The 23,367-nt window shown below is 40.9% G+C and overlaps 1 protein-coding gene across 2 annotated transcripts in view; it reads left to right on the top strand.

The window, feature by feature from the left end:
* The window catches only part of fbxl17 (F-box and leucine-rich repeat protein 17), a 233,582-nt gene that overhangs the window by 79,877 nt on the left and 130,338 nt on the right, over nucleotides 1-23,367 (top strand). For both annotated transcript variants that reach the window (XM_004547163.3, XM_076890956.1), the window contains exon 8: nucleotides 6,834-6,964. In XM_004547163.3, the coding sequence (XP_004547220.1) occupies nucleotides 6,834-6,964 (131 nt within the window). The remainder of the gene's footprint in view (nucleotides 1-6,833; nucleotides 6,965-23,367) is intronic.

The following is a 23,367-nucleotide window of genomic DNA, read 5'->3' as shown; positions in this document are numbered from 1 at the left end:
TTTCTCTCTCCAATCTCTATCTGGCTTTAGTCTTTGTCACTCAGTATGTATCTCTTTGTCTTTTACTCATGCGGTATGTGTTTTTGTCTTTCTCGCTCTCACACACACACACACACACACACACACACACACACACACACACACACACACACACACACACACACACACACACACACACACACACACACACACACACACCCTCCCTCCCTCTGTCTCTCCATCTTCCTGTCAAGTGGTGCTCTTTTCTTCTGGTAGTGATTAAGTCCAAGGTCGGCTCTATCAGAGAGCCAGTGTTTGAGAGCAGCTCTGGGTGCCAGAGAGCCTTCATTCCCCGGGCCTTAGATGTCCCACTGATGGCTTCCCTTTGCTTGTCATGCCTACTCACAATGCTCCTCCTCATACATCAGCCTATCGCTGCCCTAAGACACCGTGGGCCTCAAAATGCCTTTGTGTGTGTGTGTGTTTGTGTGAAAGTTCCTGCCCAAGGCAGAGGGAGATGAGGCCAAACACATAACAAATGGAGAGACTGTTGAAGAATGTGTCAGACATGAAAAGGGGTATATTTGGAGACTGTAATAACTATGTGTTGTCTTCCTCTGATGTGCAGAACTTGGATGTTTCTGGTCTTAATTTGGGGCCTTGTAGATTAATTCAGCCGTGCTGCTCCAGTGGTTTTTGTTGTTCTTCCTGAGAAAAAGTTAGGACCTTTGAGGAATGCTCTCTAAATTTGACAGAATTGGACCGTGGGTAATACCTCATTCTCTCTGTGTGTTTATGAGCAAATAAAACAGTCTGGTTTATGACAGGGAAGCTATTTAATTTCATAACCAGCATCATATGTTCTATCCATCGTGGTGGCTCAGTGGAGTGGTTTGCACTCGCTACATCTTGACTTCAAATTTGGCTTACAGCATATGAATGAATGAAAAAAGAAAGAGTGGGAGAAAGAATTAAGAAATTATTGATTTCTTTTAATTAAATTTTTTCTGTTGTTTCCCACAAGCAGAATATTAAAAAAAAATCACAAAGGTTAAGATACAAGTCTTCACCCACTGCCACCTGGGAGCCCTCCACTCCGCCGCTCTCACCCCACATCGAAAAAAGTGGTGTCTGCCGGCCTCTTATCGCCCCCGCCCCCCTCACTGGAGCACAGAAAATACATAATCAGAGTGCCCTGTGTCAAACTGATAACCCCCAACACAAACCAAGAAGTAAGTGTGTTTGTGTTCACATTTATGTGTACATATGTGCGCGTCACTGTGTACTCGCACATCTGTGTTGTGTCTCAGGGGTGGTAGAGAGGATAAAGGGGAAAGAAGCAGCAGAGGGGATTTGGATGGAAAAAAGGTAATAGGGTTGTGGGGGTCGCAGAATGAGTCGAAAAATTGTAATAATAATTTTCTTGACTGCTGTATGGAGGAGATTGGGGGATTTATGAATATAATGAGGAGAGAAGAGCCTAAGGATGATGTGCGTCTCTTGCAAGAGTAATTGAAGAATAATTCATTTGGCTGTAAGACTTTTAACTCAGAGACAGACAGAGATAGAGAGGTTTTTGACCTCTGGAGGGAGGGATATCATGTCTCATTATTGGCCTAACTAGTGTCACTGTGCCGTGACTGCCAACCAGTGCTGTCACTTCGGTTTGTGCGTGCGTGCATGCGCGCGTGTCTATATGGCCATTTGGCAGGAAAAACCAACCGTCTCTATCTCCTTGAGCTTTTTCCTCACCACTGAGTTTGTTATCAAGACCAACACATGCAGGATTAGTGACTGAAAGGGAGAAACAGAAAGTGAAAAGGGGGGTAGGAGAGGGAAAAGAAGTGATAGACAGTAGATTGGCACGCGACAGATAAAGAGCAGAGTTAACCACACACACACACACACACACACACACACACACACACACACACACACACACACACACACACACACACACACACACACACACAGGGATCAGCTCACTGGTCCATGGCTGATGCAGACAATGTATTTGTGATATCAGATCCATGGCCTGTACCATTTTTCTTTTTTGTTGCCTCAGTCCTTTTTCAAATATTCATATCATTCTGTCTGCTCAGGTCTGTATGCTATTAAATGCGTGTGTGTGTCTTTCAGAGTGTGTGTCTGGGAGATTGGGGGGGCTGGGCCATGATTTAGGCTTACCGCAGAGGGATTGTCTCGACACAGCTTTCTTCTGTCTGACTGAACTGTCTGGGATGTTCCGATATGGAGGAAAAAAAGCCGACAAAGACGGCGCGTGCATGCATGAGTGCGCACTCGTATTCACCTAGTGACACCGCTGCCATTCGTCCCACCTTTTTGCCCCTGCTTCAGCCTGTCTCGCACAGTCCCAAACACATGCGGACAGCCGAGCAGACACCTCAGCAACACCTTGTGACTTTGACTTCTTGCTCAGGACTTTGAATACACTTGAAAGTGACTGGCTAAACTTTGTCTAGGCGATTTCGACTCGTCTCTATTCATGTTTGGCGGTCTTGGAATTTAAATGCTGATAGTTTTACTTAAAAAAACAAAAACAAAGAAAACAGTTCTTGCAAGCATGGGCTGTTTTTTCTTTGGTACATTGAGACCTGTTTTAACTGACCAAATTCACATAGTAAATCTTGATGTGGTTAAAAATTTACTACAGTAATGAAACAGCAGCAGCTCATATTTTCCAAATCGAACATGTTCGGTATTTATGACTAAAACAATGCTCACTCTGTCTGTGCTTTTTAAATGTCATCCCACTTCATGTCAACTGGGATACTGAGGTTGATGGACAACTACAGCCATGAACTCATGCTGTTTTTGTGCCAGCACTCAAACCATGACATCATATCCTCTGTACGGGGTCTACCAGGCCTCAACTTCCTGCTTGGCATCGTCAGCCTTGTGTAAATATATGTAGTAATGGCACAGGTAGTTATAGCTCCGTAGTCTGGCACGAACCCCCCCCCCCCCCATTTAACGTGATATTTTGTATTTGACCTCAGACTGAGGCTATTCATTTTCTTTTCTTTCTTTTTTTGGGACAAAAGCTTCTAATTAGAGCAGGCAAAAGCCAAACGGCTTGTAGCGTGGCGATCTCAACTGGTCATGTGGAGTGAATTAAACAACCTCTTTTTATAAAAACATGTTGCTGCACCTTCGTCTCAGACCAGAACAGCTTTCAGCTTTTGCCATTTGTCTTTGCTTTTCTTTTTCTTTTTGGATGGATGAGTTTGAGCAATACATGAATTGATTTGGCGCCGGAATCTCATTAAATTGAGATTCACATCCTTTGTTGTGATTTTCAGATTTGTCACATTTTACGTTTTCAGTGTTGTTTCTGCTTTGTAGGAAATAATGAAATTGAAGTTTGATTTTTACGACTTTAGAAAAATATATTCATTGGTATTGAAGTTTAAAATATCTCGTCGTTTCCAATATGTATTTAACTACTTATGATTACAGTAATTCTTTCATAACTATATCTTTAATATTGCTGTAGATATAAATAATTATATTGTAACGTTTGTCGTGCAGTTATTTATCGGTGAAATAAGTATTCAGACAGTGATTAACAGACAGAGAAAAATGGGAAATTCTTGTATTATAAGGGCAGAAATGACAAAAGAAAACAGTCTATAGAAAATAAAGTAAAATAAAGCACCTAAACTGGCTCAATAAAATAGAAAAAGAAATCTCAGTAAGTGAAATAACTGAGATTCATAGCAGAAGGGCGATACAATACAGTGATATTACAATATTGTATTGTAATATAATATAATATATTGTATTTGTTTAAGCAAAAGTCCATAAAGGTTTGCAAAAATAATTCTTAAATAGGCAAAAATAAAACTGTTCATTATACATGATTGGAGCGTGTTATAGCATTCAGTTATGGGAGCAGTATTATTTAAGTATCATGCCAACAATACACTGTAGTGCTCTAATGGTTTCATATATTTTTTAATTGGGCTCCCTAATCTATGCCAATACAATGTTTTTGATACATTTGTAAAAACTCACTCTGAACCTTTAAATGAAAACAGTTGAGTCTAAAGTAAATTAGATGGAAGTAAAATTTATTCAATGTGAGCTATAAGTTCTTCGAAATTGTAGTTTATTACAGTGTTTCATATGACTCTCCTTAGATGCTTTGCACCACTGAATTCTGTCCATGTAAACATGGGTTCATATATTATTCCTATAATTGCTGTGCACATAAATTCCTGCACCATGCATGTGTTTGCGGGGCGGGAGCGACACGCTGGCCTCAGAGCAGCTGGATTTTGTAGGTTTTCCCTGTTTTTTTTATGAACGGCATGAATAATTATCCAGGTGTTGCTGCCAACTCAGAGGAGACGAGTCAGACTCTGCCTAGTTACAGACCTCAGCCAACGAGGAGAAAAACCTGCCGAAACACTCACCAAATCCCTGCTCTGTATTCTCTTGCTCTGCGCCTCTCTCTCTGTCTCTCACTAGTTTTCTCTCTGTGTGTTTTTCTCTGTTTCGGTCTCTTTTGCCCCGGTGTGAGTTTGAAACTTGTTTTCTTTCTCATCTCGCTCTATAACTCGCATGCTTTCTCCTTGCCCTTTTTCTCCATTTATTTATTTGTTCTCCCTTTTTTTTTGATTCACACAAATACTTGGGTGTAAAACAAGCTATAATATGAGAGGAAGTTATTAAATACGCTGGGAGTATTAAAGCCTTTCACGTCTAAATCAGATTATATCTATCAGCAGTGCAGAAGCAAACACTCGCACTGTAGCCTTGTTTTTTTTTTTTGTGAGACTTTTTATTTAATGGATGTTTTTCTTTTGGCAGATGTCTGCTAAAGTGTGGAATTTATTCTCACGCTTGGATAAACAAAGTCTCAACCGTGACTCTGTCTCTTCCTTCTCAGGAAGATTTCTGCTAAGTTTTTAGTATTTCTGCAACCTAGCTACACACTCAGCCAATCAAAACTCACACTGGTTGGCCTGATTTCTCATTGGTTGTCCACATCAATGAAACTGTTTCTATTGGTCGTAGTAAAAAAAATTACATTTAGCAGACATAAGCAGTTTTGAAGATTTGGAGAACAAATACTGCTTTTGATGCTGGGGCTTTTAAAATTTACTTCAAGCTTATTAGTCATACATACTGAATGCAAATAGCTGTCTGTGTGTGAGTAAAAGCGTCTGCTGTGGATGGTAATGATTTTGTGTGAGTGTGTGTCTGTTGTGGTGAATATTTGGGGTGTTGGTCACTTAGCCCTACATCAAGGTTCGAAGTATGCTGAGCAGATTTGTGTTCCCACATGAGTAAACCAAGTAGAGACACACAGACAAGACAGATGGACATACGCACGCGAACACACACTGGCACGCACGCCCCGATCAGCGCCATCCTGAATGAATAATTTAGCACTTCGATCCAACGCCGGCCACAGGGGCACATGACAGTTTTTGTGTAAATGTGGGTTTGTGTGTTTCTGTGTGCTGTCTTTGTGAACATCTATGATAAACCACATAGTTTGGGGTTTTCCCCCTTTCATTACTTACTGTTGTTTATCATGTCAGTTCAGCTGTCCCTGATGGTTACTGCCACATTCTTGACCTACCTTTGCACACACAAGCCGTCTAATGTTTATTTCATTTGTATATCTAAGCATATTTTCATAGGTGAGGATATGATGGGGGGAAAAAAAATCGTTTCATGTTTATTTCATGCCTAAGCAGATCTTTTTATCACAAGAGGTGTGGATCCAATTTTCTCTGAGAAGTGACAGAAAAGCCAGAGGCTACAGAAGAACAGAGAAACGGAGCGGTTCGACAGAAGTAAAGGTTTTGAAAGCCTCCTTTATTACTTTCAGCGCTGCGCAGCATCCTTAGCGTGTTTGTTTGCACTCAGTGTGCACGTCTGATTCTCGGTATGTGGGGAAAGGGGAGAGCGTTTACATGTGTGCTTACTTCACGCAGCGAGCCGTGGTTATCCATTCCCCCCATGTGACTTCATGCTGGTAGGTATATGTCATGCCTATGGAGCCGACAATAGGGCTCACTGATCTTAACGGCAAGTGTAAGCTTGTTTTCTCTTTAGCCTCGGCCGTGACATTTACCTCTACGCCTCCCTGGCGGCTGGTTGGAACATCATACCTCTGTTATCTTGCATCCCCGATGTGTGCATGAGTTTGAGTGTGTACATGTGCACCTGTGCCTTAAACACATTTGGGTATGTATGAGAGAAAGTACACCTGGAAAAGCCTTTGGTAATTTCAACGTGCAGGCACGCTTGTTGAATAGTATTTCAATTTGGGTTTGTAAGAGGGTGTGAGGAAGTAAAGATTTTGCTTGGAGGATTAATCTAAACCCCCTCTTATAAGGTATTCAGATCGGAAAGTGGGATTATTGAAAGTCGGAGAGATAAAAGGAAGAAGGAAAGTGAATGCTCATATTGGCTCAAAACCCCCTCACACCAGGCATACGGCACAGAATTGTAAACAGTAACCACAAGCAATTTCATAGCATTTATCTGCCTGGTTAGATTTTGTTTTGTGTTCCTGCTGAGTGTTTTTTCCCAGTTTTTCCTTTTCTTTTTTTTTTGGATTACGTGGCAAAATACAAGTTTACTCAGTATATAGAGATACAACTTCTTCATTTCTTTGGAATATAACAAAACCGTGTATGTAATTTAGCACAGCTTGCATATCGCACATGCTTTTCTTTAGGAATTTCTTTCTGACTTTTTGGAAGTTGGATTGAAATATTTTGCTCTTTGTCTGCTCTGATCAGCTCCCCGTCTGCTTTGTTCAGCATCATTTTTCCAAATCCTGAAAACGGTTTGTGTGTTGCCTCTTGCAGCTGCGTAACTTGAGCGTCCTGGATCTGCGACACATCTCGGAGCTCAACAACGAGACGGTGATGGAAGTGGTGAGGAAATGTCGCAACCTCAGCTCTCTCAACCTTTGCCTGAACTGGAGCATCAACGACAGGTATGTCTTTAATGTGCTTTCTGAGTCAGCATGGACCATCTCGGTGCATGCTGACGGCCAAGTTTGCAACACAAACTTTGGGTGGGGAAAAAATAGGAGCAGAAATTTTGTTGCAGTTAATGAGTTCAAAAATGGATTTATTATCCAAAAGTGGTGTCAAACGTCCAATTTGTGCCAATACTCACATAAAAAGTCCAACAAAAAAGGTTCAGTTGCTCTGCCCCCTCCCACTAAATTATTTGACTAATGGCTTATTAGGGCCTTAAAAAAATGATTTAAAAAATGCGGTCTTTTTATGGGGATTTGGCTTTTTGTCATAAAAGGAAAGTAAATGTCATGTCTGGAATCATAAGAAAAATTGCGATTACGCATTTGATAAGCAGTAAATTTGGAGGGTTTTATTGACTTATTAGTTTTATGAGATCACTTTTTCCTTTTTCTTGTGCATTCATTCAGTTATGTGTGCATACTTGTACAACTATGCACACATAGGAAATGAATGACTTGCGAATTAAAAACAAGTTAAAAGAGCAACAAAAACTTTTCCTTTTTTATTTCTTGCTATTTCCTGCTCTCATCCTTTTCTTTCCCCATTTCTTTTTTTCCCCACTCAAATGTGAGACAGGGCTTGTACTGTATGTGACAACAAGAGTAAACCATCTCCTTTTTTATTTATTAGCTTGTGTTTTATTCATACGTTTCTATTTTAATCTATTGATCTACAAGGGTTCTCTGCAGACTGTACTCCCACTCTGTCTTAGGAGTGTGAGCACAATATTGAATGCACCACGATGCGTAGCAACAATGGAGGCTGGCGAGCATGCGTGCGCATGTGTGTGTATATGCACGTGTGAAATCGCTCTTGAATTATTGAGTTTACAGCAGACGTGTGGTAGGAAAGTTATGGTAATACTTAGCTACCTTCATCGATTGAAAATCGTGGAATTTGGTGGGATCCTTATAGGAGCGCATTGTGCTACCAACTTTTTTTCCTTTTCAAACGCACATTTGTGCACACAGAGGTTCAGCCTCAAGCGATTCAAAACTGCAATGATTGCATATTGATATTTACTGCATTGGTCCAGAGGCTGAAGGACTGAAGATATATGTGTGTGTGTGTGTGTGTGTGTGTGTGTGTGTGTGTGTGTGTGCTTGACTGGATTTGTCTGAATCACCTGTGGGAATATTGGAATTTAAAATGGTGTGTGTGTGTGTGTGTGTGTGTGTGTGTGCTTGACCGGATTTGTCTGAATCACCTGTGGGAATATTGGAATTTAAAATGGTGTGTGTGTGCGTGTGTTTGGCAGTCTGTGTGGGGGATAAAACTAGGTTGTTCTGTATGTGTGTGTGGCAGCATACAGTAGGTGTGCTGTTGACTTATGAATGAAGCAGAGATGGTGGGGAGTGACAGGCTGAGGTGGGCCATTAGTGGCGTAGGAATCCTACATGCTTGCTGCCTTGACGCTGCTCTGCTTCCTCACCTCTTATTCCCTTTGCTGTTTTATGCATGAGTCTTTACGAATCTCGTGATGTAGCTGAGTGTTAGAAGAGAAGTAAGTAAGTGAGTAAAATGTTGTGAGCCATTTTCAGGCAGAATTAAGAATCTTGCTGCTTTGCTTTGATTAAGAATTTTTTTTTTAAAAAAATGCCTAAATTTCTGCTCAGCAACAGATTTTCCTTTTTTATATATTACCAATGCCTTAATATTCAAATGTGACAGAAATTTTATTTCCTGTGTTGTGACTAAAATTAGCGCTGTGACTCAATAAGAACTTTAATCAGTAACTAGAGTATGAATTAGATAGCAGGTAGATAGATGGACAAGATGGACACACACTCTCAGCAAACAAGCCTGGCAGGAAATCAGAGACTAGACTGTGGCTTTATGATATCTTACAGCTGCAGACAGACTGCCAGTCCCAAGGTCATCAGGCCATCTGGGTTACTGCTGTTGGAGAAGCCAATACATACTTCCACACACAGGTTTCTGACTTGTTGTCACAGTGAAGACCAAACTGTCTTAACCCTCTCTGACGTAAGTGCTCCGAGGGTACAGCTAGGTCAGCTTGTGCCTGTGTGTGTGGTTCAAACTGATGACAGTGTGCTGTGCACAGGTAAACAGGCAGAGGAAATGACCCCTTATTTCCAGGCTCAATTTGCCCCCAACAAGAGGCCATTGGGGAGATGGAGCTCAGTAGGAGGTAAAACACTCCAGTCTTTCCCCCCCCCTTTTCTTCTCCTCCTCGTTTCCTCTTTTTCTTGTTTTTTGTCTTAAGAAATATAAAAAAAATATATGAAAAAACCCCCGTGTCATCTTGCTCCCACCATTGTCCTCAATAATAGCGGAAAAACTGCCTCCCCGTGTACAAAGGCGAGATATGATGACCAAATATAGACTTCCCATCGTCACAGTCCGATGGGCAGATTGCGACAGTGGGACGCCTATTTTTTGGTCACTGTCATTTCTTGGGGAGAGAGGATGTGATGTTCTGCAGGTGGGCAGTGTTGGTCCTATTATTTCTCTGTATCCTCTTCCAGCGATGATAGGAGAACAAAGTGGGATTGTGTTTTTCAAATGTCACAGCGTTTGAAAATGGGGAGCGAGTCATGATCAAAGCCGAATGGCAGAGCAAATGGCAGCGCTCACTTTTTAGATCCAAGTTGAGAACAGTGTCAAAGTTAAACGGTTTTTCTTTATTCTCTGGTGCTTGGTGCGTGGTGAATTTGTGATTTTTTTTATTTTTTTTGTTACCACTGTGTGTTGTTGTTTGTGTCTGTGTGCGGAGATTCTTTTTTATCTGAAATCTTTCTTTCCTGCTGTCGTGATTTTTATAGTATAGTGTTTTTGTGTTTGTAAATATGGCTTTTATCATAGTGCAGTTTTTCTGCTAAGGCATGATGACATGAAAGATGAGATTAAAAAAGATCTACATGATGTCACGCTTTAGGACTTTCTGTGTGTGTGCGAGTGGCAGTGTGTTGTAGTGACGTTTGTGGTACAGAGTTTTCAGTGGTTCTGGTAACAAAAAAAAAGTAGAGTCATCCAGTGTTCAGCTAACATTAACTGGACACAAGGCCTGTGTTGACATTCAGATTTATGTGCAACCCCGGCTGTGTCCGTCTGCTTTTGTGTGTGCATGTGAGCAAGCTCTGGTCAGCTGGCCTGTAGTCTTTGCTGAAAGCAGATGCGTGGAGTAAGTGAGTCATTTATTTTATGAGATCTGTATTGTTGGAAGTTGGGCATTTCCCAAAAGCCTGGGCGTTCTTTCCCTCCGTTTCTTTCCCTTTATTCATCTCAGTCTTTCTGCCAGCTTCATTTAAACAGGGGAATCAATATTCATCCATTCCTTCTTCGCTTTGTTACTCGAGGCCAACATTCTCAGCACATCTCCGTCACTTCTGAGCATCACAAATCACGGCCCAAATTGGCTGTTCTACATTATTTTTTACCCTCTTTCGCAGAAATCAAACTAGATAAGAGACGACTGGGGGCCCTCTCTGACTTTCAGGAGCCTGTAAAGCAGGAAGTAATTGGAAACCCATTCTCCCAGAAACACGCCTCTTTTAAAACTTTTTAGGGTTTGGGGGTGTTTGCACTGAAGCCCCATTTCAAATAGCCTTCGTCGCAGCCACCTGGCAGTGATCACAAATGAGTTAAACCCTCCCCAATCCAGATGATGACATGATACATCAGTGTGATCAATGATGTGTTAAATGGAAATTGGCTGCTCTGCTTTGCTTGGTCACAGTGAAGGAAATGAGGGCCTGTGCTAGTTGAAGTTCTCCAAGTTTCATTTAAGGATGCTGTAAAAGGCCAGTGTGGGAATACATGGAAAAAACATCTACCTGAAGATGTAGCATATAACGAGAACAGGGATTTAACCTAGTAGGCTGGACAATGAAGCCTGCATGTAAGTGCGAAATTCTCCAGTGGCTGCTTGAGGCTTACTCCAAAAGTATGGCTTCCAAATCCCTAAAGATGCGTTCAAATATGTTAAAATGCTCGACATCAACCAGAAAACCAATATTTCTTCAGTCTGGTACATAAAAGGATTGTAAAAAAGGATGTATTTATCTGTTCTTGATTTGATTTTGATATTATCAATGATAATAATAATAAAAATACGCGTTCAGAAATCAGTGTGAAATGTGATGGTGTTGATGGTGATCTCCGTGTTTTAAATACAGTCTGTGATCAGTGCTCTATAATGTTTACATTCAGCTTAAGTTACTTATTAACAAAAGGAGGCAAGCCTGCACTTATAGAGGCGGTAGTTGAGAATAAAAATAATGATAAAATACCACAATTGTAAATAAAGTCATAGTGGAGCGTTGTGTTTGGCCACTATCTGTTTGTTTCTGTTGAGCACTGTTCAACCCTATTTTTAGAAAGTGGGAATGATGGTTAAATACTTGTCTTGATTTATGATACTTCTTTCGGCATACATATACATACACATAGCTGTTGCAAGTAGAAGAAAAGGTCTTTTTTTTTAATTAAAAATGTTTTGTAAGTCATGATTTTCTTTTTGCTCAATAACAGTGATTTCAATTTTATTTATTTGCTAACTTGTATGTTAGGTATATTGACTACACAGCAACCCTAATTTGGATGAGTGGCAGAAAATGGAAGGATAGATTCATGTATGGAGAACAGGCTGTTGAGAAGTTTTGGAAGAAATCCCCTGATTTCATCTTACTCCAACTTATCTTACCTGTTACTGAAATCGGCCATAAAGAAATCAGGAAGCTGTGGAAAAGCTCTAAAAATCCTAAAACAAGAGGCGATTTGAAGTGTCTGGATCAACTGGATCGTGCATAGGTTTCCTCTACCTTTGGAAGCTTCTTAAATGCCAAGGAAAATGTCAGCAGAGCCCAAACCAACGACTGACAGACATTTGTCCTTGTCTTGTTTTTCCACCACCTGTCTCTCCAGATTTGAGGAGAGGTGCTGAAGGGCCTTCAGTGTCCTTGCCGCTTCTCTCATTCTGCGTCTGTATTTTTACGCATGTAAAACAAAAAACCTTCCTTCCTTTGTTGTTATCATTTTTTTCGTCAGTCTAGAACTCAGGGGCAGACTCTCCGCTGTATTTGCATGATTTGTAAATTAAAAAGCCAGGCCCTTTTTTTTATTTGCTTGGACCTGCCATGTTGAAGCAGATTGGCTGTCAGTGGAGATCAGAGTCCTGCTTAGCAGAGTGAATACACAAGGAGAGCTAGTATTGCCCTGTTGTCAGACATGATGGGAAGAAAAGGTGCGGGTAAAACCAACGAGCTGTAATGGAGACAGAGGGATTAGGCACGGCAGAAGCACTTGTACGCATGTAGCATATTTTCATTTCTCTCTCACTTATGCCTTTCATCTCAAATTCTTACTCTCTTTGCTCTGTCTCTTTTTCACACTTCAGCTCCCCTTCAGTTGTCTTTTTGTGTTTCTTCTTCTGTCTTTTTCCTTCTCTCTCGCTCTCTCTCTTTCTGTCATGTGCACAAATACCGAGGCGATTATTTCTGGCAGGTTGGGTGTGAAAGTGCGCTATGATAAACATGCTGCCGTGGTTATTAATTTTGAGTAATGGCAGTGTCAAACTCCAATGCCTTGATAAGTATCGGAGATGGAGAAACATTTGTGGCGCGGCGCAGAGACACAATGAAGGCAAGCAGCTGGAGCTTATAGACTACAGCAGCATGAGAGCCGCTGTTGTATTCAGGCACAGATCCGAGATTAACAGCTTCCTGCACCTCTCTGCATACGTTCTGAAAAGTCAGACCTTTGACTGACTAAAATATATACTGTAAAATTAGTTAAATATATTCTAGCGCTTGCGTCTGATCTTCCTAGCGGATGATGCCAGGTCCTCCTGCTACTCCAGGCTCTTTGGTGCAATTGAAATGAAGTTATTTCTGGATGCCATGAGATTTAATTGGCGATACGCCACTAGACAGCTGCTGAATGTTAGGGTCCTTGAGTAATCTTTGACTTTTATCATGCTTTTAAATAAAGTAACCTTGATTGGACTTTGCACAGGTCACAGTGGCGAGTAACATGTTGCTGAAAAGTGAGAACCACATCACTGTTTCTCAACTACTAAGAACACAACAAAACATGCTCAGTGTTGCTACAGTCAGACATTGAAAACAGTGTTTGCTGACCGAGGCACGAACTTAAACCGTTTAGTTAGTCTTTGAAATGCTTGCTTGGAAGGTGGTGACCTTGTCTGCGACCACTTGTGGTCAGTTGCTCTCGTCAGAACAGTTTTGGCGGATTAAGATGGCAACAAAATGAGTCGGCCTGCTGTCAGTTTGTGGTTTAATCGGGTCAAGTTGGTACTTACGTACTATCTGTTTGTGATAATATAGTCATTAACTTTAATAAATTAGCAAAAATGGCCAGTCCATTGCCATCTACATATACAGAAAATCACGTTAAATACTCATTTGAAACATTTATTCCTCCACAAATAGTAACATAGTTGCTACAGGACGGCAGTTTGACTTCAAAGTGACACAGGTGTCCCGCAGCTTTGCTTTTATATACGAATATAACCAGAACACAACCAGTTAAGAGCCATTTAAGTCGAATCCCCAATTGTAAAGAAGCACGTCACAGGTTGACTCACACAGGTTAATTGCAATCTAATGACAGTCATTTATTTGCAAAGCACTGCCAATTTGTCTTAGAGCGATTGCAATCAGTCTAAGTTTGCAATGGTTTGGAGACAGTTTGCCACCTACCGGGCAACCTGTGCAGTCACCTAGCGCTCAAAACTAGACAAGCATAATAAATGCATAATAAATCAGTATCAAACACTTTGTTAACTTATGAGTTAAGTCATGCAATTCTGACATTTTAGCCATGATGTAAGACAATCTTTCAAGGTCCAAAAATTCTTGGGGCTTTGTAAGCTCATTAGATGTTAAGTACCGCATTTGAGTGCCGGGTTATAGTGTTGCATTAAATTCTAAACAGCAATTTATGTTGGCAGCGTTTAATTTACCTTCCATCCAAATGTAATCATTACATGGGGAAACCCTGCATCACACAGCTGTTCAACCACATTAGACACAGTCCTCGAAGTGCTATTATCTCACAAAATGAGTCACAAGCCCAACACAGAAATCCAGCTAAAATCCATGCTAACCAAATTGCTGATCCATGACAATAACATTTTTGGTTCCATTTTGACCAGTACCTTTCACCAGTAATTAAATTTTTTGTTAACGTATAGGCTCCCTTTTGTCGAGCAGAGGCATTTTTTTGATTAATGTAACCTCTTACCAGTCTGGGAAATAAGAGGAAAGGACAATAGAACACAAAATATCAATTTCATTCAATACCTAATTTTGCGCTGATGTAAAATGTATGTAGATTGAGCGTCTTCCAACAGATGGTTGCCTTGTAGTGATCTTTGCTCATTTGATTTTCTCTCTGATCTTATTTTGTCTTGTTTGCAATGTTGATCTAATTTTTATGCCTTTATCCAGTTCCCTAGTTCTTATGATTTATGTGGGTTTTTTGAAATTCCCATATTATTTCCATGCTGAAGGTTAAATTTCTGTTTTCATATGTGGGATCAGTTCATGTTTGGAATATGTAATCTCATAAAATGATAAATCGAAACAGGGTTTTCTTATGGTTTTTCACACTGAATGAATTTCAGGCAGTTTGTTTGAATGGGATTTTTTTTACAGTACTTTTCTCGCTTGCTCCAACTCACTTATTTATTTATTTCTGTGGAATTGTTATTCCATCTTCAAAACAGTGCCTCCCCACATGCCTGTCTGGTTTTTTTTTGCATATGCATGGAAACTTTGGTCTGTGCCCAGACCATTGTGGCAGTTTCTGTATGCATATTTGTAGATGCCTCCCTGTGAATGAGTGCTTAACCACTTTTGGCCTTAGGGCTCACTGTCTGACTCTGCAGCAGACAGCATCTCTGTTTCTCCTCCGCAGAGAGCTGTGTGTGTTCATTCAGCTGCTGGATGTGTGGGTCATGTAAAAGTGACTTGAGTCACTCACAATCAGTGCATCGGCCGCGCAAGTACGTAACGTAATCGCACAGAAATGTTCTTATGAAGTGCTCCGCTGGCTGGGAAACAAAACGGTTGGTAACACTTCCACCGTGGAAATGCGTGGCCATCAGCACTTTATGGGGTCTCACTGAAGGAGATGACATACTCGGTTAGAACAGGGGCACGGTGATGCAAATGAAAGGTAGTGGTGCTGAAGTGAGTCTGAAAAAGTTCACGCAGAAATAGAAAGTTCATACTGTGTATAATTCCGTTTTTTTGGCAAGTAGAGTAGGTGGTTTGTGTTTGTGGAGGCTTTTGCAGTTGGGATTTCTTTGCACAAGTTGAGGTTTTTGTGGTGATGTTTGGCTTACAGGTGGTACGCAGCAGGGGGTGTGGCTTATTATAGTCATCCATACTGTGGGGTCAGAAAGCAGCCAGTATAATCTAAATGGTAAAGAGACCGCGGGGCTCTGCTGTCCTTGTTTCACCATGTTGGAGACCTGGCATTTGGCCTCTGTTTGAGGACCAAAGCTGCAATTTTCTCTGCCTTCCTCTGTTCTCTGCGGCTTCTGAAAGGCTGGGTCAGATGAATAAAACAAAAGCCATATTCAAAATGATTCTTTTGTATGCCCATCCCTTTATGCCTTATTTTTTTTTTATCATCAAATGAGCACATGTCCTCATTCCCTCGATCCATGCCACCAGCGCTTTCTGTTATATTGCTCTATTCTTTCCGTGTGTAGCTGCGCTCCTTCCCTTCTTTCCTTCCTTTCCTCACTTCCCTTCTTTTACTCCCCACAGCATTCCCCCATTCCCTCTGCCTTACACTCATTTGTGTGAACGCCTTCTTCTTACCCACAGCACATCCTCTGCCACATAAATGAGAGCAGGGAGAGCAAAGGGGAGAGCATGATGCAGGGCCCAAGGAGCAGGGTTTAATGAAGCCAGCCTAAATGAATTTAGTGCTTTCCACTGAGCCGCTCTGTCCCATGTGGCGGACTAGCACCTCAGCCACTGTGTCAAAGACCCCCCTCAGCTCTGCTACCTGTTTGTCTGACACCTTTGTAATTAGCCGCCACTATTGAGGAGAGTAATTACGTATTAGAGCCATGTTCTATTAGGGGAGTCTCAAAAGTGAACATTTTTATGCAAATGTACGGAATCAGGCCCAGATTAAGAAAATTACTCAGGGTTTTGAGTGTCGGAGAAAAAGAGGGGAGGCCATTTTCCACCAAAGACCATGAAAAGAAATTGTGAGTATCGCAGCATACTAAATGGATGAAGGGGACTGTGCGTCTGTTCTGATTTGTTTGGTGGGATATCTGTGTGTGTGTCTTAGTCTCTGGGGGTAAAAGGTTTTTGCTGCGTGGCTGATTTACTATTTCCAATTGGTATTTTAAACAGTGCTCCGTGATGGGACTTGAATAAAAAAAGTAAATTGGAGTTATTAACTGCTATTGTTGCTCACCTGTTTTGTGTTAGAAGCTCCTGGGGACAAATACAGTGCTGATTGTTATTCCTCTTCTCTCGTTTGGTATGCATGTGCTTAAGCATAGCCTCTGGAAAGCCTGCCTAAGCCAGCAGCATGCTCGCGCACTGGAAAAAAACCTGCTTTGGCTTGCACCAGCTATTTGTAGCATGTAAGTCTTTTTGCTTAGCAACAACAACATAATTTCTTTTTCTTTTTTTTTTTCTTTTTTTTACCTTTTATTGTTTATTTTATTTTCACTTACTGAATACGGGACAGACTTGACTGGGGGAAAGAAGGGGAGAAAGAAAGAGGGAAAGACAACCAGCAACCAACAACAACATAATTTCAAAGTAATGTTTAAAACTAAATTGGGTCAGGCTATTAGATATTATGCAATGTTACAAAAGACAGAACAATTTGGCCTCATTAAATCCTAGCCCTGCAAGCATAACCCAAAATAATGGGCAGTTGTTGAGTTTAGTGCATTTATGTTTAATAGACTTAATCGGCCAGTTTCCTTGTTTTTTTTTGTTTTTTTGGAACCAAGTAGTGAGGAGGTAAGCACAGCGTATTGCTCTAATTATAAATGGTTGTTATAAGGAACCCCCTCCTTCTCCAGCAGTGGACATTTTGGGGAAGTCTGCTTATCAAAAGGGAAAGACACACATGTGCGTCTTGTCTATCAGCCATCTCCTGTCGGGTTGTTGAAGTGTTGAGAATCATTTATTCTGGCAGTTAGCATTAATAACACTCTCTTTTTGAGCTCCTCGCCCAAGACAACCATAAGTCTTGTCTTGTTTTACAGATTTTCACGCTGCTTCATTTCTGCAGTAAAGACATCAAGAAACTTTTCAGCAGTCGTGAATTTATTTCCCCTGCGGTTGCGAAATCCTTTACACACAAGCCTTCCAAAATTCCCCCAGATTAGATTCACTAACAAATCACTTCTACAGCTGAAAAAAAAGGAAAATAAAAACACTGAAAAGAAAGCAAGCAACTGTTTTACCTTTCACCCAGATGTATAATTAACAGTTAATGTTAATTGATTAAATCATTAATAGCTAAATAGTTCTATGTGAACAGTTAACTCTGATTCATTGCTGTTATATGCTCTTATAGTCCCCACACCACTTTAATTCATACTGGACATATATATATACTTTTTGTATTTGTTTCCTCTCTCTCTGTCAGTCTGTCTACTGTATAAATATCCACAGTGATGTGCATTCAACCCTTCCTAAAAGCCTCAAGTCATTCATTTAGTTCTGCTAGATGCCAGTAAAAGTTTTTGATGAACAAGATCTAAGATATAAAAGTCATAAAATTTCGATAGGTGATCCTGTGGATTCACAGTGGCAGCTGTTTGTGCATGTTCTCTCAGACTCGTACTCTTAGTTAGTCCACTTTTAGCGCATTTTGACCAAAGTGTTGGTTGGCTGTTGGCTCTCCATCACTCTGCACTCTCGGTCTGACTTGACTCAGTATAACTGAAAACTACTTTTAGCTGAGGTATAATGACTTCTGATGCAAAAAACTTCAAAGTCTAAGCTGCACTTCCCCGAGTCCCCAGAAAAACACTGGCTATGTTTGAAGTGGACAGATGAACAGTTAATGGGATAAGTGACGATCAAACTTACATGTTGTGTAGTCAGTTCGTTTGGTTAAACAACAGTAATTGCCCTCATTAACTCATTCTGCAGCTTGTTTTGTTATAGTCATATCTCCACTGGTTTCCCCGCTATTTTAAAACTAGGCTTCATCTCATGAAGACTTGGTACATAATGTGTTCTGATGAATGTCGGATATATATGTAAAATTTGTGCAAATGTGCATGCATCTGATCAGCACGTGGCCCGACCAACTGAGGACTTTGCAAATAGAAAAGCTGAAACTGCTCAAACTCATCTCCCCTTTCGATCAGTCAGGGTTAACCTGGCCCAGCCATGACATATGGCTTGTCTGGTTTGATCAGGCCGTCAACTTCTGAACCTCAAATTTAATGTTCAGCTGGAGTAGAACGGTGCATAAACACCCTCCAGATACCAGACCCAAAAACTGTGGGAAAGCTGCTTTCTAATTTCGGTAGTAACGAGTTTGAAAGTTGCCTTTGCTGTCATTTAGTAAAACTCAAGCTGTACAGTATGTTTGTGTGTGTTTGCAGCTGTTTATTTTCTTGTTTTCTTGTGTTACTGACAAATGTTTTCTGGGGTCTTGCAGAGATGATTTTGAGGCCAGTATTTCTGCTTTCTGATCAGTCTGTGGGTAACCACTAGACTTAGTTTGTGCACTTTCTAGTATCAAATGTTCATGTTTCTTTGCTAAGGCCAACGGGAACTGACCTACTGACTTCAAAATAATTTGTCTTTTGTGTTTCCTTACTGAAAGTTCCAATCACAAGGTCAGAGACGAGATGCCATCCCGGCAGTAGAAAGAGATTTGTTTTGTTTCCAAAGGTCAAAGCCGGGTCTTTCTTGCTATTCTGTAGAGACTGTGGCCTGGTAATAGACTCTTTAAACACTGTCCTGCACTTTTAATGAATATTCTGCAGTTATTGTTTGCATCTATAGTTTCAGGTGTTCACCCTCAAGTTGATATTTAACAAATCTCGAGCGATAAGCATCTTTCACGTTTAAACGTTTACTTTGTTGGACTTGAAGAGGTTTTGGGCTTATCTGATGGTCAGCTCTTATAGCGTGCTAAAGCTCCTGTGTTTTTTCTTTTTTCGCTGCCGAAATTCTGCTTCCATTACCTACTAAGCCTTTGTCAGATTGCAGGGCTGTGAAGCGGTCCCCTATCACCACCGGTAACAGTGGTTTCCAAGTCCCAGTCTATTCAGCTCACGCCACCACCCTTCAGGGACTGGTAATGACTATTTGCTCAGGCTTATACATTCTCGCCCCCTGACTTACTTTTTCTCTCCATGTTTTCTTCCTTCTCTTCATTCATCCTGCTCTGTTCACTGGATCCATATTTCCTTTCCTTTTCTTCCAACCCGTTTTCTCTTCCTCACTTCTCCTTCCCACCTTCTCCAGTGACATCTTTCCTTTCATCTAAGCAACCAGTATTTAAACTCTCCTCTGCTCCAGGGTCTTGTCATATTCCCTAGAAGCCAAACACTATTAAAAGAGGTCTATAGACCCTGTAGCAAGTGTGTGTGTGTGTGTGTGTGTGTGTGTGTGTGTGTGTGTGTGTGTGTGTGTGTGTGTGTGTGTGTGTGTGTGTGTGTGTGTGTGTGTGTGTGTATTTTTGCAGCAACTGTAATTTTTTTGGCCGGTTTTCTTAGTGTGAAAGCTCAACTTTGTGGTAATAAGTGTATGTATCCACATTGGTGTATCTCTCTTTTTGATCCTACGAATCTTCAATAAGATTGTGAACTCTGGTGGGAAATCTATTGGCAGCAGATTCGGAAGATTACGGAAATTCTGCCTTGTGGGAGGCAGTAAAAAGTGGTTGTGGTGGGGAGTAAGAGGGGCTGGAAGAGCTTGCCATAACCCTGAGAGAGTAAAAATATGAATAGAGTGTGGTGTCGATGACCTTGTGGAATGAGGTTTTGTGTCCCTTGCTCGCTTTGGTTAGCCAAATGGGAAAACAGTTCAAGTGTTTGCTGAAATGCACACACACTATTACAAATACCCAGATGCTGTACAACCAAAAGTAGAAAGAAATGCACTCTGTCTGCGCTTCTTGTGCACATGGTTCAATTTATATAAATACGCACATTCTCAAAAGGCCTGCCCAACTTTACTGTCAGAGAGATGAAATTTACTCTGGAAGTAAAACACATAGTGTCAGTCTGGAAGTTTATGAAGTGAAGATTGACTAGTTTAGGAGTTTTATCGTCATAATCTATTGAGTCGTGCTTGTCTTCTCGATAGATTGAATGCAAAATATTATTTTCCTGGAGTCCAATATTGTCTTGGTTTGGCTTGTTTTGCTTTTTGGTGCTTTCAGAAACTAAAAGATTAAAACAAACTCTGTATAAACAGACAGTTTGACGCACAGCCAAAGCTTTAGTTAAAGCTAGAGTGACAACACGTTTTTGACAATGTTTAAAAAAAAAAAAAAAAAATCCATAGTAACCTTTAGGCATATTGTAATTAGTTGGTGAGAAAGGGAACTAGATTCCCGGGTGTCCTCTGGGCTTCCAGAGTGTGAATGGAAATTTAAGCCAATCACAGGCCAGAGCTGGTGGCCATCCAAAAAGTCTGGATAAGAAGTAAGATGCAGCGGTGCAATGGGTCAGAAAATGTAATTTCACCTCAAAGAACAGGGTTCAGATCTGTTGTAAAGCCAAAGTCTAGCATGTCTAAAGCAGGTGTGTGTGTGTGTGTGTGTGTGTGTGTGTGTGTGTGTGTGTGTTCATGCTTGCTTTTTGGGAGGGGCTGAGAATACAGATGGGAGAGCTGTAGGAGCAGGGTAGTAGATTAGAATAAATTTTTTTAATTATTATTCTTTAAATTTCTGTTTTGTTTTTTTAATTTTATTTTTTCTTTCTTAGATTTCTGAATTCTGCTGTTTTAACTTCTTTGCATACTTCATGTAACAAACACGCTTGAGCTAAATGTAGCTAATTTGTGACTGATACATCGTGAAATACTTTCAATTATCAGATATCTTCATGACTTGCCTGGACCAGATGTCTATTTAGAGAGACAGAAACCGAGAGAGAAAGACCTGTTTCATTAGCAGATTGAGAGAGCTATAATGTGATGGCTGGTTGAGATGGCTACTTAAATGTGATAGGCCATTAGCTATTCATTCCTTCTCCACTATTAATGCAAGGTATGGAAAATGCAATCATGCAAATCACTCTTCGATCAGAGCTTTTCATGGAGGATTAAATGCTGACTGCATGGAGGGGAGGGTGTGTTAAGAATGGGCAGAGGATAAGTCTTCCATTCTCCAATTTCTCTCCGATTTCTAATCTCATAGCTGTCTTTTTTCTTACTCATCTGTTACTACCACTTCTGTTTAATTTAAGGTTGTTATGATTTATGGGTGATATTGGGAAAGAGACTTGACGGTGGAGTTTTTAGAAGCCTTTTTCTTCTTTGATTCTCACCTTCAGATTTCAGCTATTTTACTTACAATTTCAGGTATTTAGGCTACTAAAGGAGCAGTATGTAGTGAGTTATAGAATGGATTCAGTGTTTTATGTCATTTTCTTTATAACCAGTGATACTGAAGACCTTAGAATCCTTCTGAGCCTTATAAGCCCCGTAATATTTAATATCAACATCACGCCGTGATATGTATAATTTTATATATCTGAGACGTTTGACAGACAGCACTCTTAGCTTGGGTTTGTTTAGTTTTAATCATTTTTGTAGAGCAGAGCAAAATCTGTCGGGTATGATTTAAAAATTGGGAGTTTCATGCAGTTTAATGCTGCCCTCTTACAAATGTCAGGTTAAATTCTGCTGTAGTCTATCAGATTTGTTATTTGTCTAAAACACTTACTCAGATTGTCTTTTGGCCTGCATGATAAAACACAGTCAGCTAACTGATTTGAATGAAGTGGCGAGACAGAAGTGATCTGTTAAAAACATAAAGAAGGCAGCAACAAATACAATGCAGGGTCCTCTGAGGGTTTAAAAAGAAAACTCCAAACAAACCATGAAACCAGGATCATTGTAAGACAGCGTGTCAAAATACTCCACTAGCCAATCTACGCAGTGATTGATGCATTGATCTGGCTCTGCTTCTTAGATCATCTTTCGCCTGAACTCCAGACAGTGTCAGAAGAATCAAGCCAGAACACAGCTGCCTTTTTCCATGTGTAGCACATAAACAGGAGGGTTCTCTGCAGACACATTCTCACCTCAGGAAATACTCTGTTTGATTTGGCTCTATGTGAATTCACCTGAATATTTCCTGCACGGTTCTCACATGGGCGCAGTCTGACGCCACACAAAACTTTGCACCAAGGAGCTGTAAGACTGCTCAGCGTCTGATCCAACGCAGTTGGACATTTGCATTCTCGCACACAGGTCCTCGGGGTAGTGTGGAGAAAGTCTCGGGGAACATGGCTATCGTCTCACCTGTATCATAATCAAAATGTTATGACCAACAGAGCTGTTTGCATAACCCAGGGTTTATGTAGGCTTGAATGTCTGTATTGCTTAGAATAGTGAATATATACTCACTGGCCACTTTGTTAGGCATACCTGTTCAAATGCTGGTTAATTCAAGTATCTATGTATGGCAGCAGCTTAATGCATTTAGGCGTGCTGTTCAAACTGAGCATTCGAACGTGTAAGAAATGTGATTTAGGCAACTTTGAATGCGGTGTCAGGCGGGCTGGTCTGAGTGCTTCAGAAATTGCTGATCTACTGTAGATCAGTAGAAAAAGAGAAAATATCCAGTGAGAGGCAGGTCTCTGGATATTTTTCAGAGAAAATTGGTGGGTGCTGCTGTTGGCGGCTAAGAACAGGAAACTGAGGCGACCAATGCGGATGATAGGGGCAGAATTTGGTGTAAACAACATGAAAGCATTGGTCTCCCTGCCTCGTATCAGGGGTTCAGTCTGGTGGTGTAATGGCGTGTGGGAATATTTTCTTGGCATACTTTGGCCCCCTTAGTACCAACTGTGTATAGTTTAAATGCCACAGCCCACCTGAGTGTTGTTGCCGACCATGCCAATTCCTTTATGACTTCAGTGTAAGCAAGATAACAAGCCATGCCACAAACATGAACACGACAATGAGTTCGCTGTGCTTCACAGTCACCAGATCCCAAGCCAGTAGAGCACCTGTTGGATGTGGTGGAACTTAAGAGAGATGTGTGATTTCGCTGTGCGGCAAAGAAATCTGCAGAATCACGTTTTTCCATGATCTTCTTGAATCTTGAAGGCGAAAGGGGGCGTAACCTGATTGGAGCAGGGATAGCTCAGTAGGTGGAGTGGTCGCCCCATGATCTGAAG

The sequence above is a fragment of the Maylandia zebra genome, linkage group LG12, assembly GCF_041146795.1.
Source record: "Maylandia zebra isolate NMK-2024a linkage group LG12, Mzebra_GT3a, whole genome shotgun sequence".
In the NCBI taxonomy this organism is placed as follows: Eukaryota; Metazoa; Chordata; class Actinopteri; order Cichliformes; family Cichlidae; genus Maylandia; species Maylandia zebra.
Note: the sequence above shows the minus strand (reverse complement) of the source record. Positions and strands in the feature narration are given on the sequence as shown.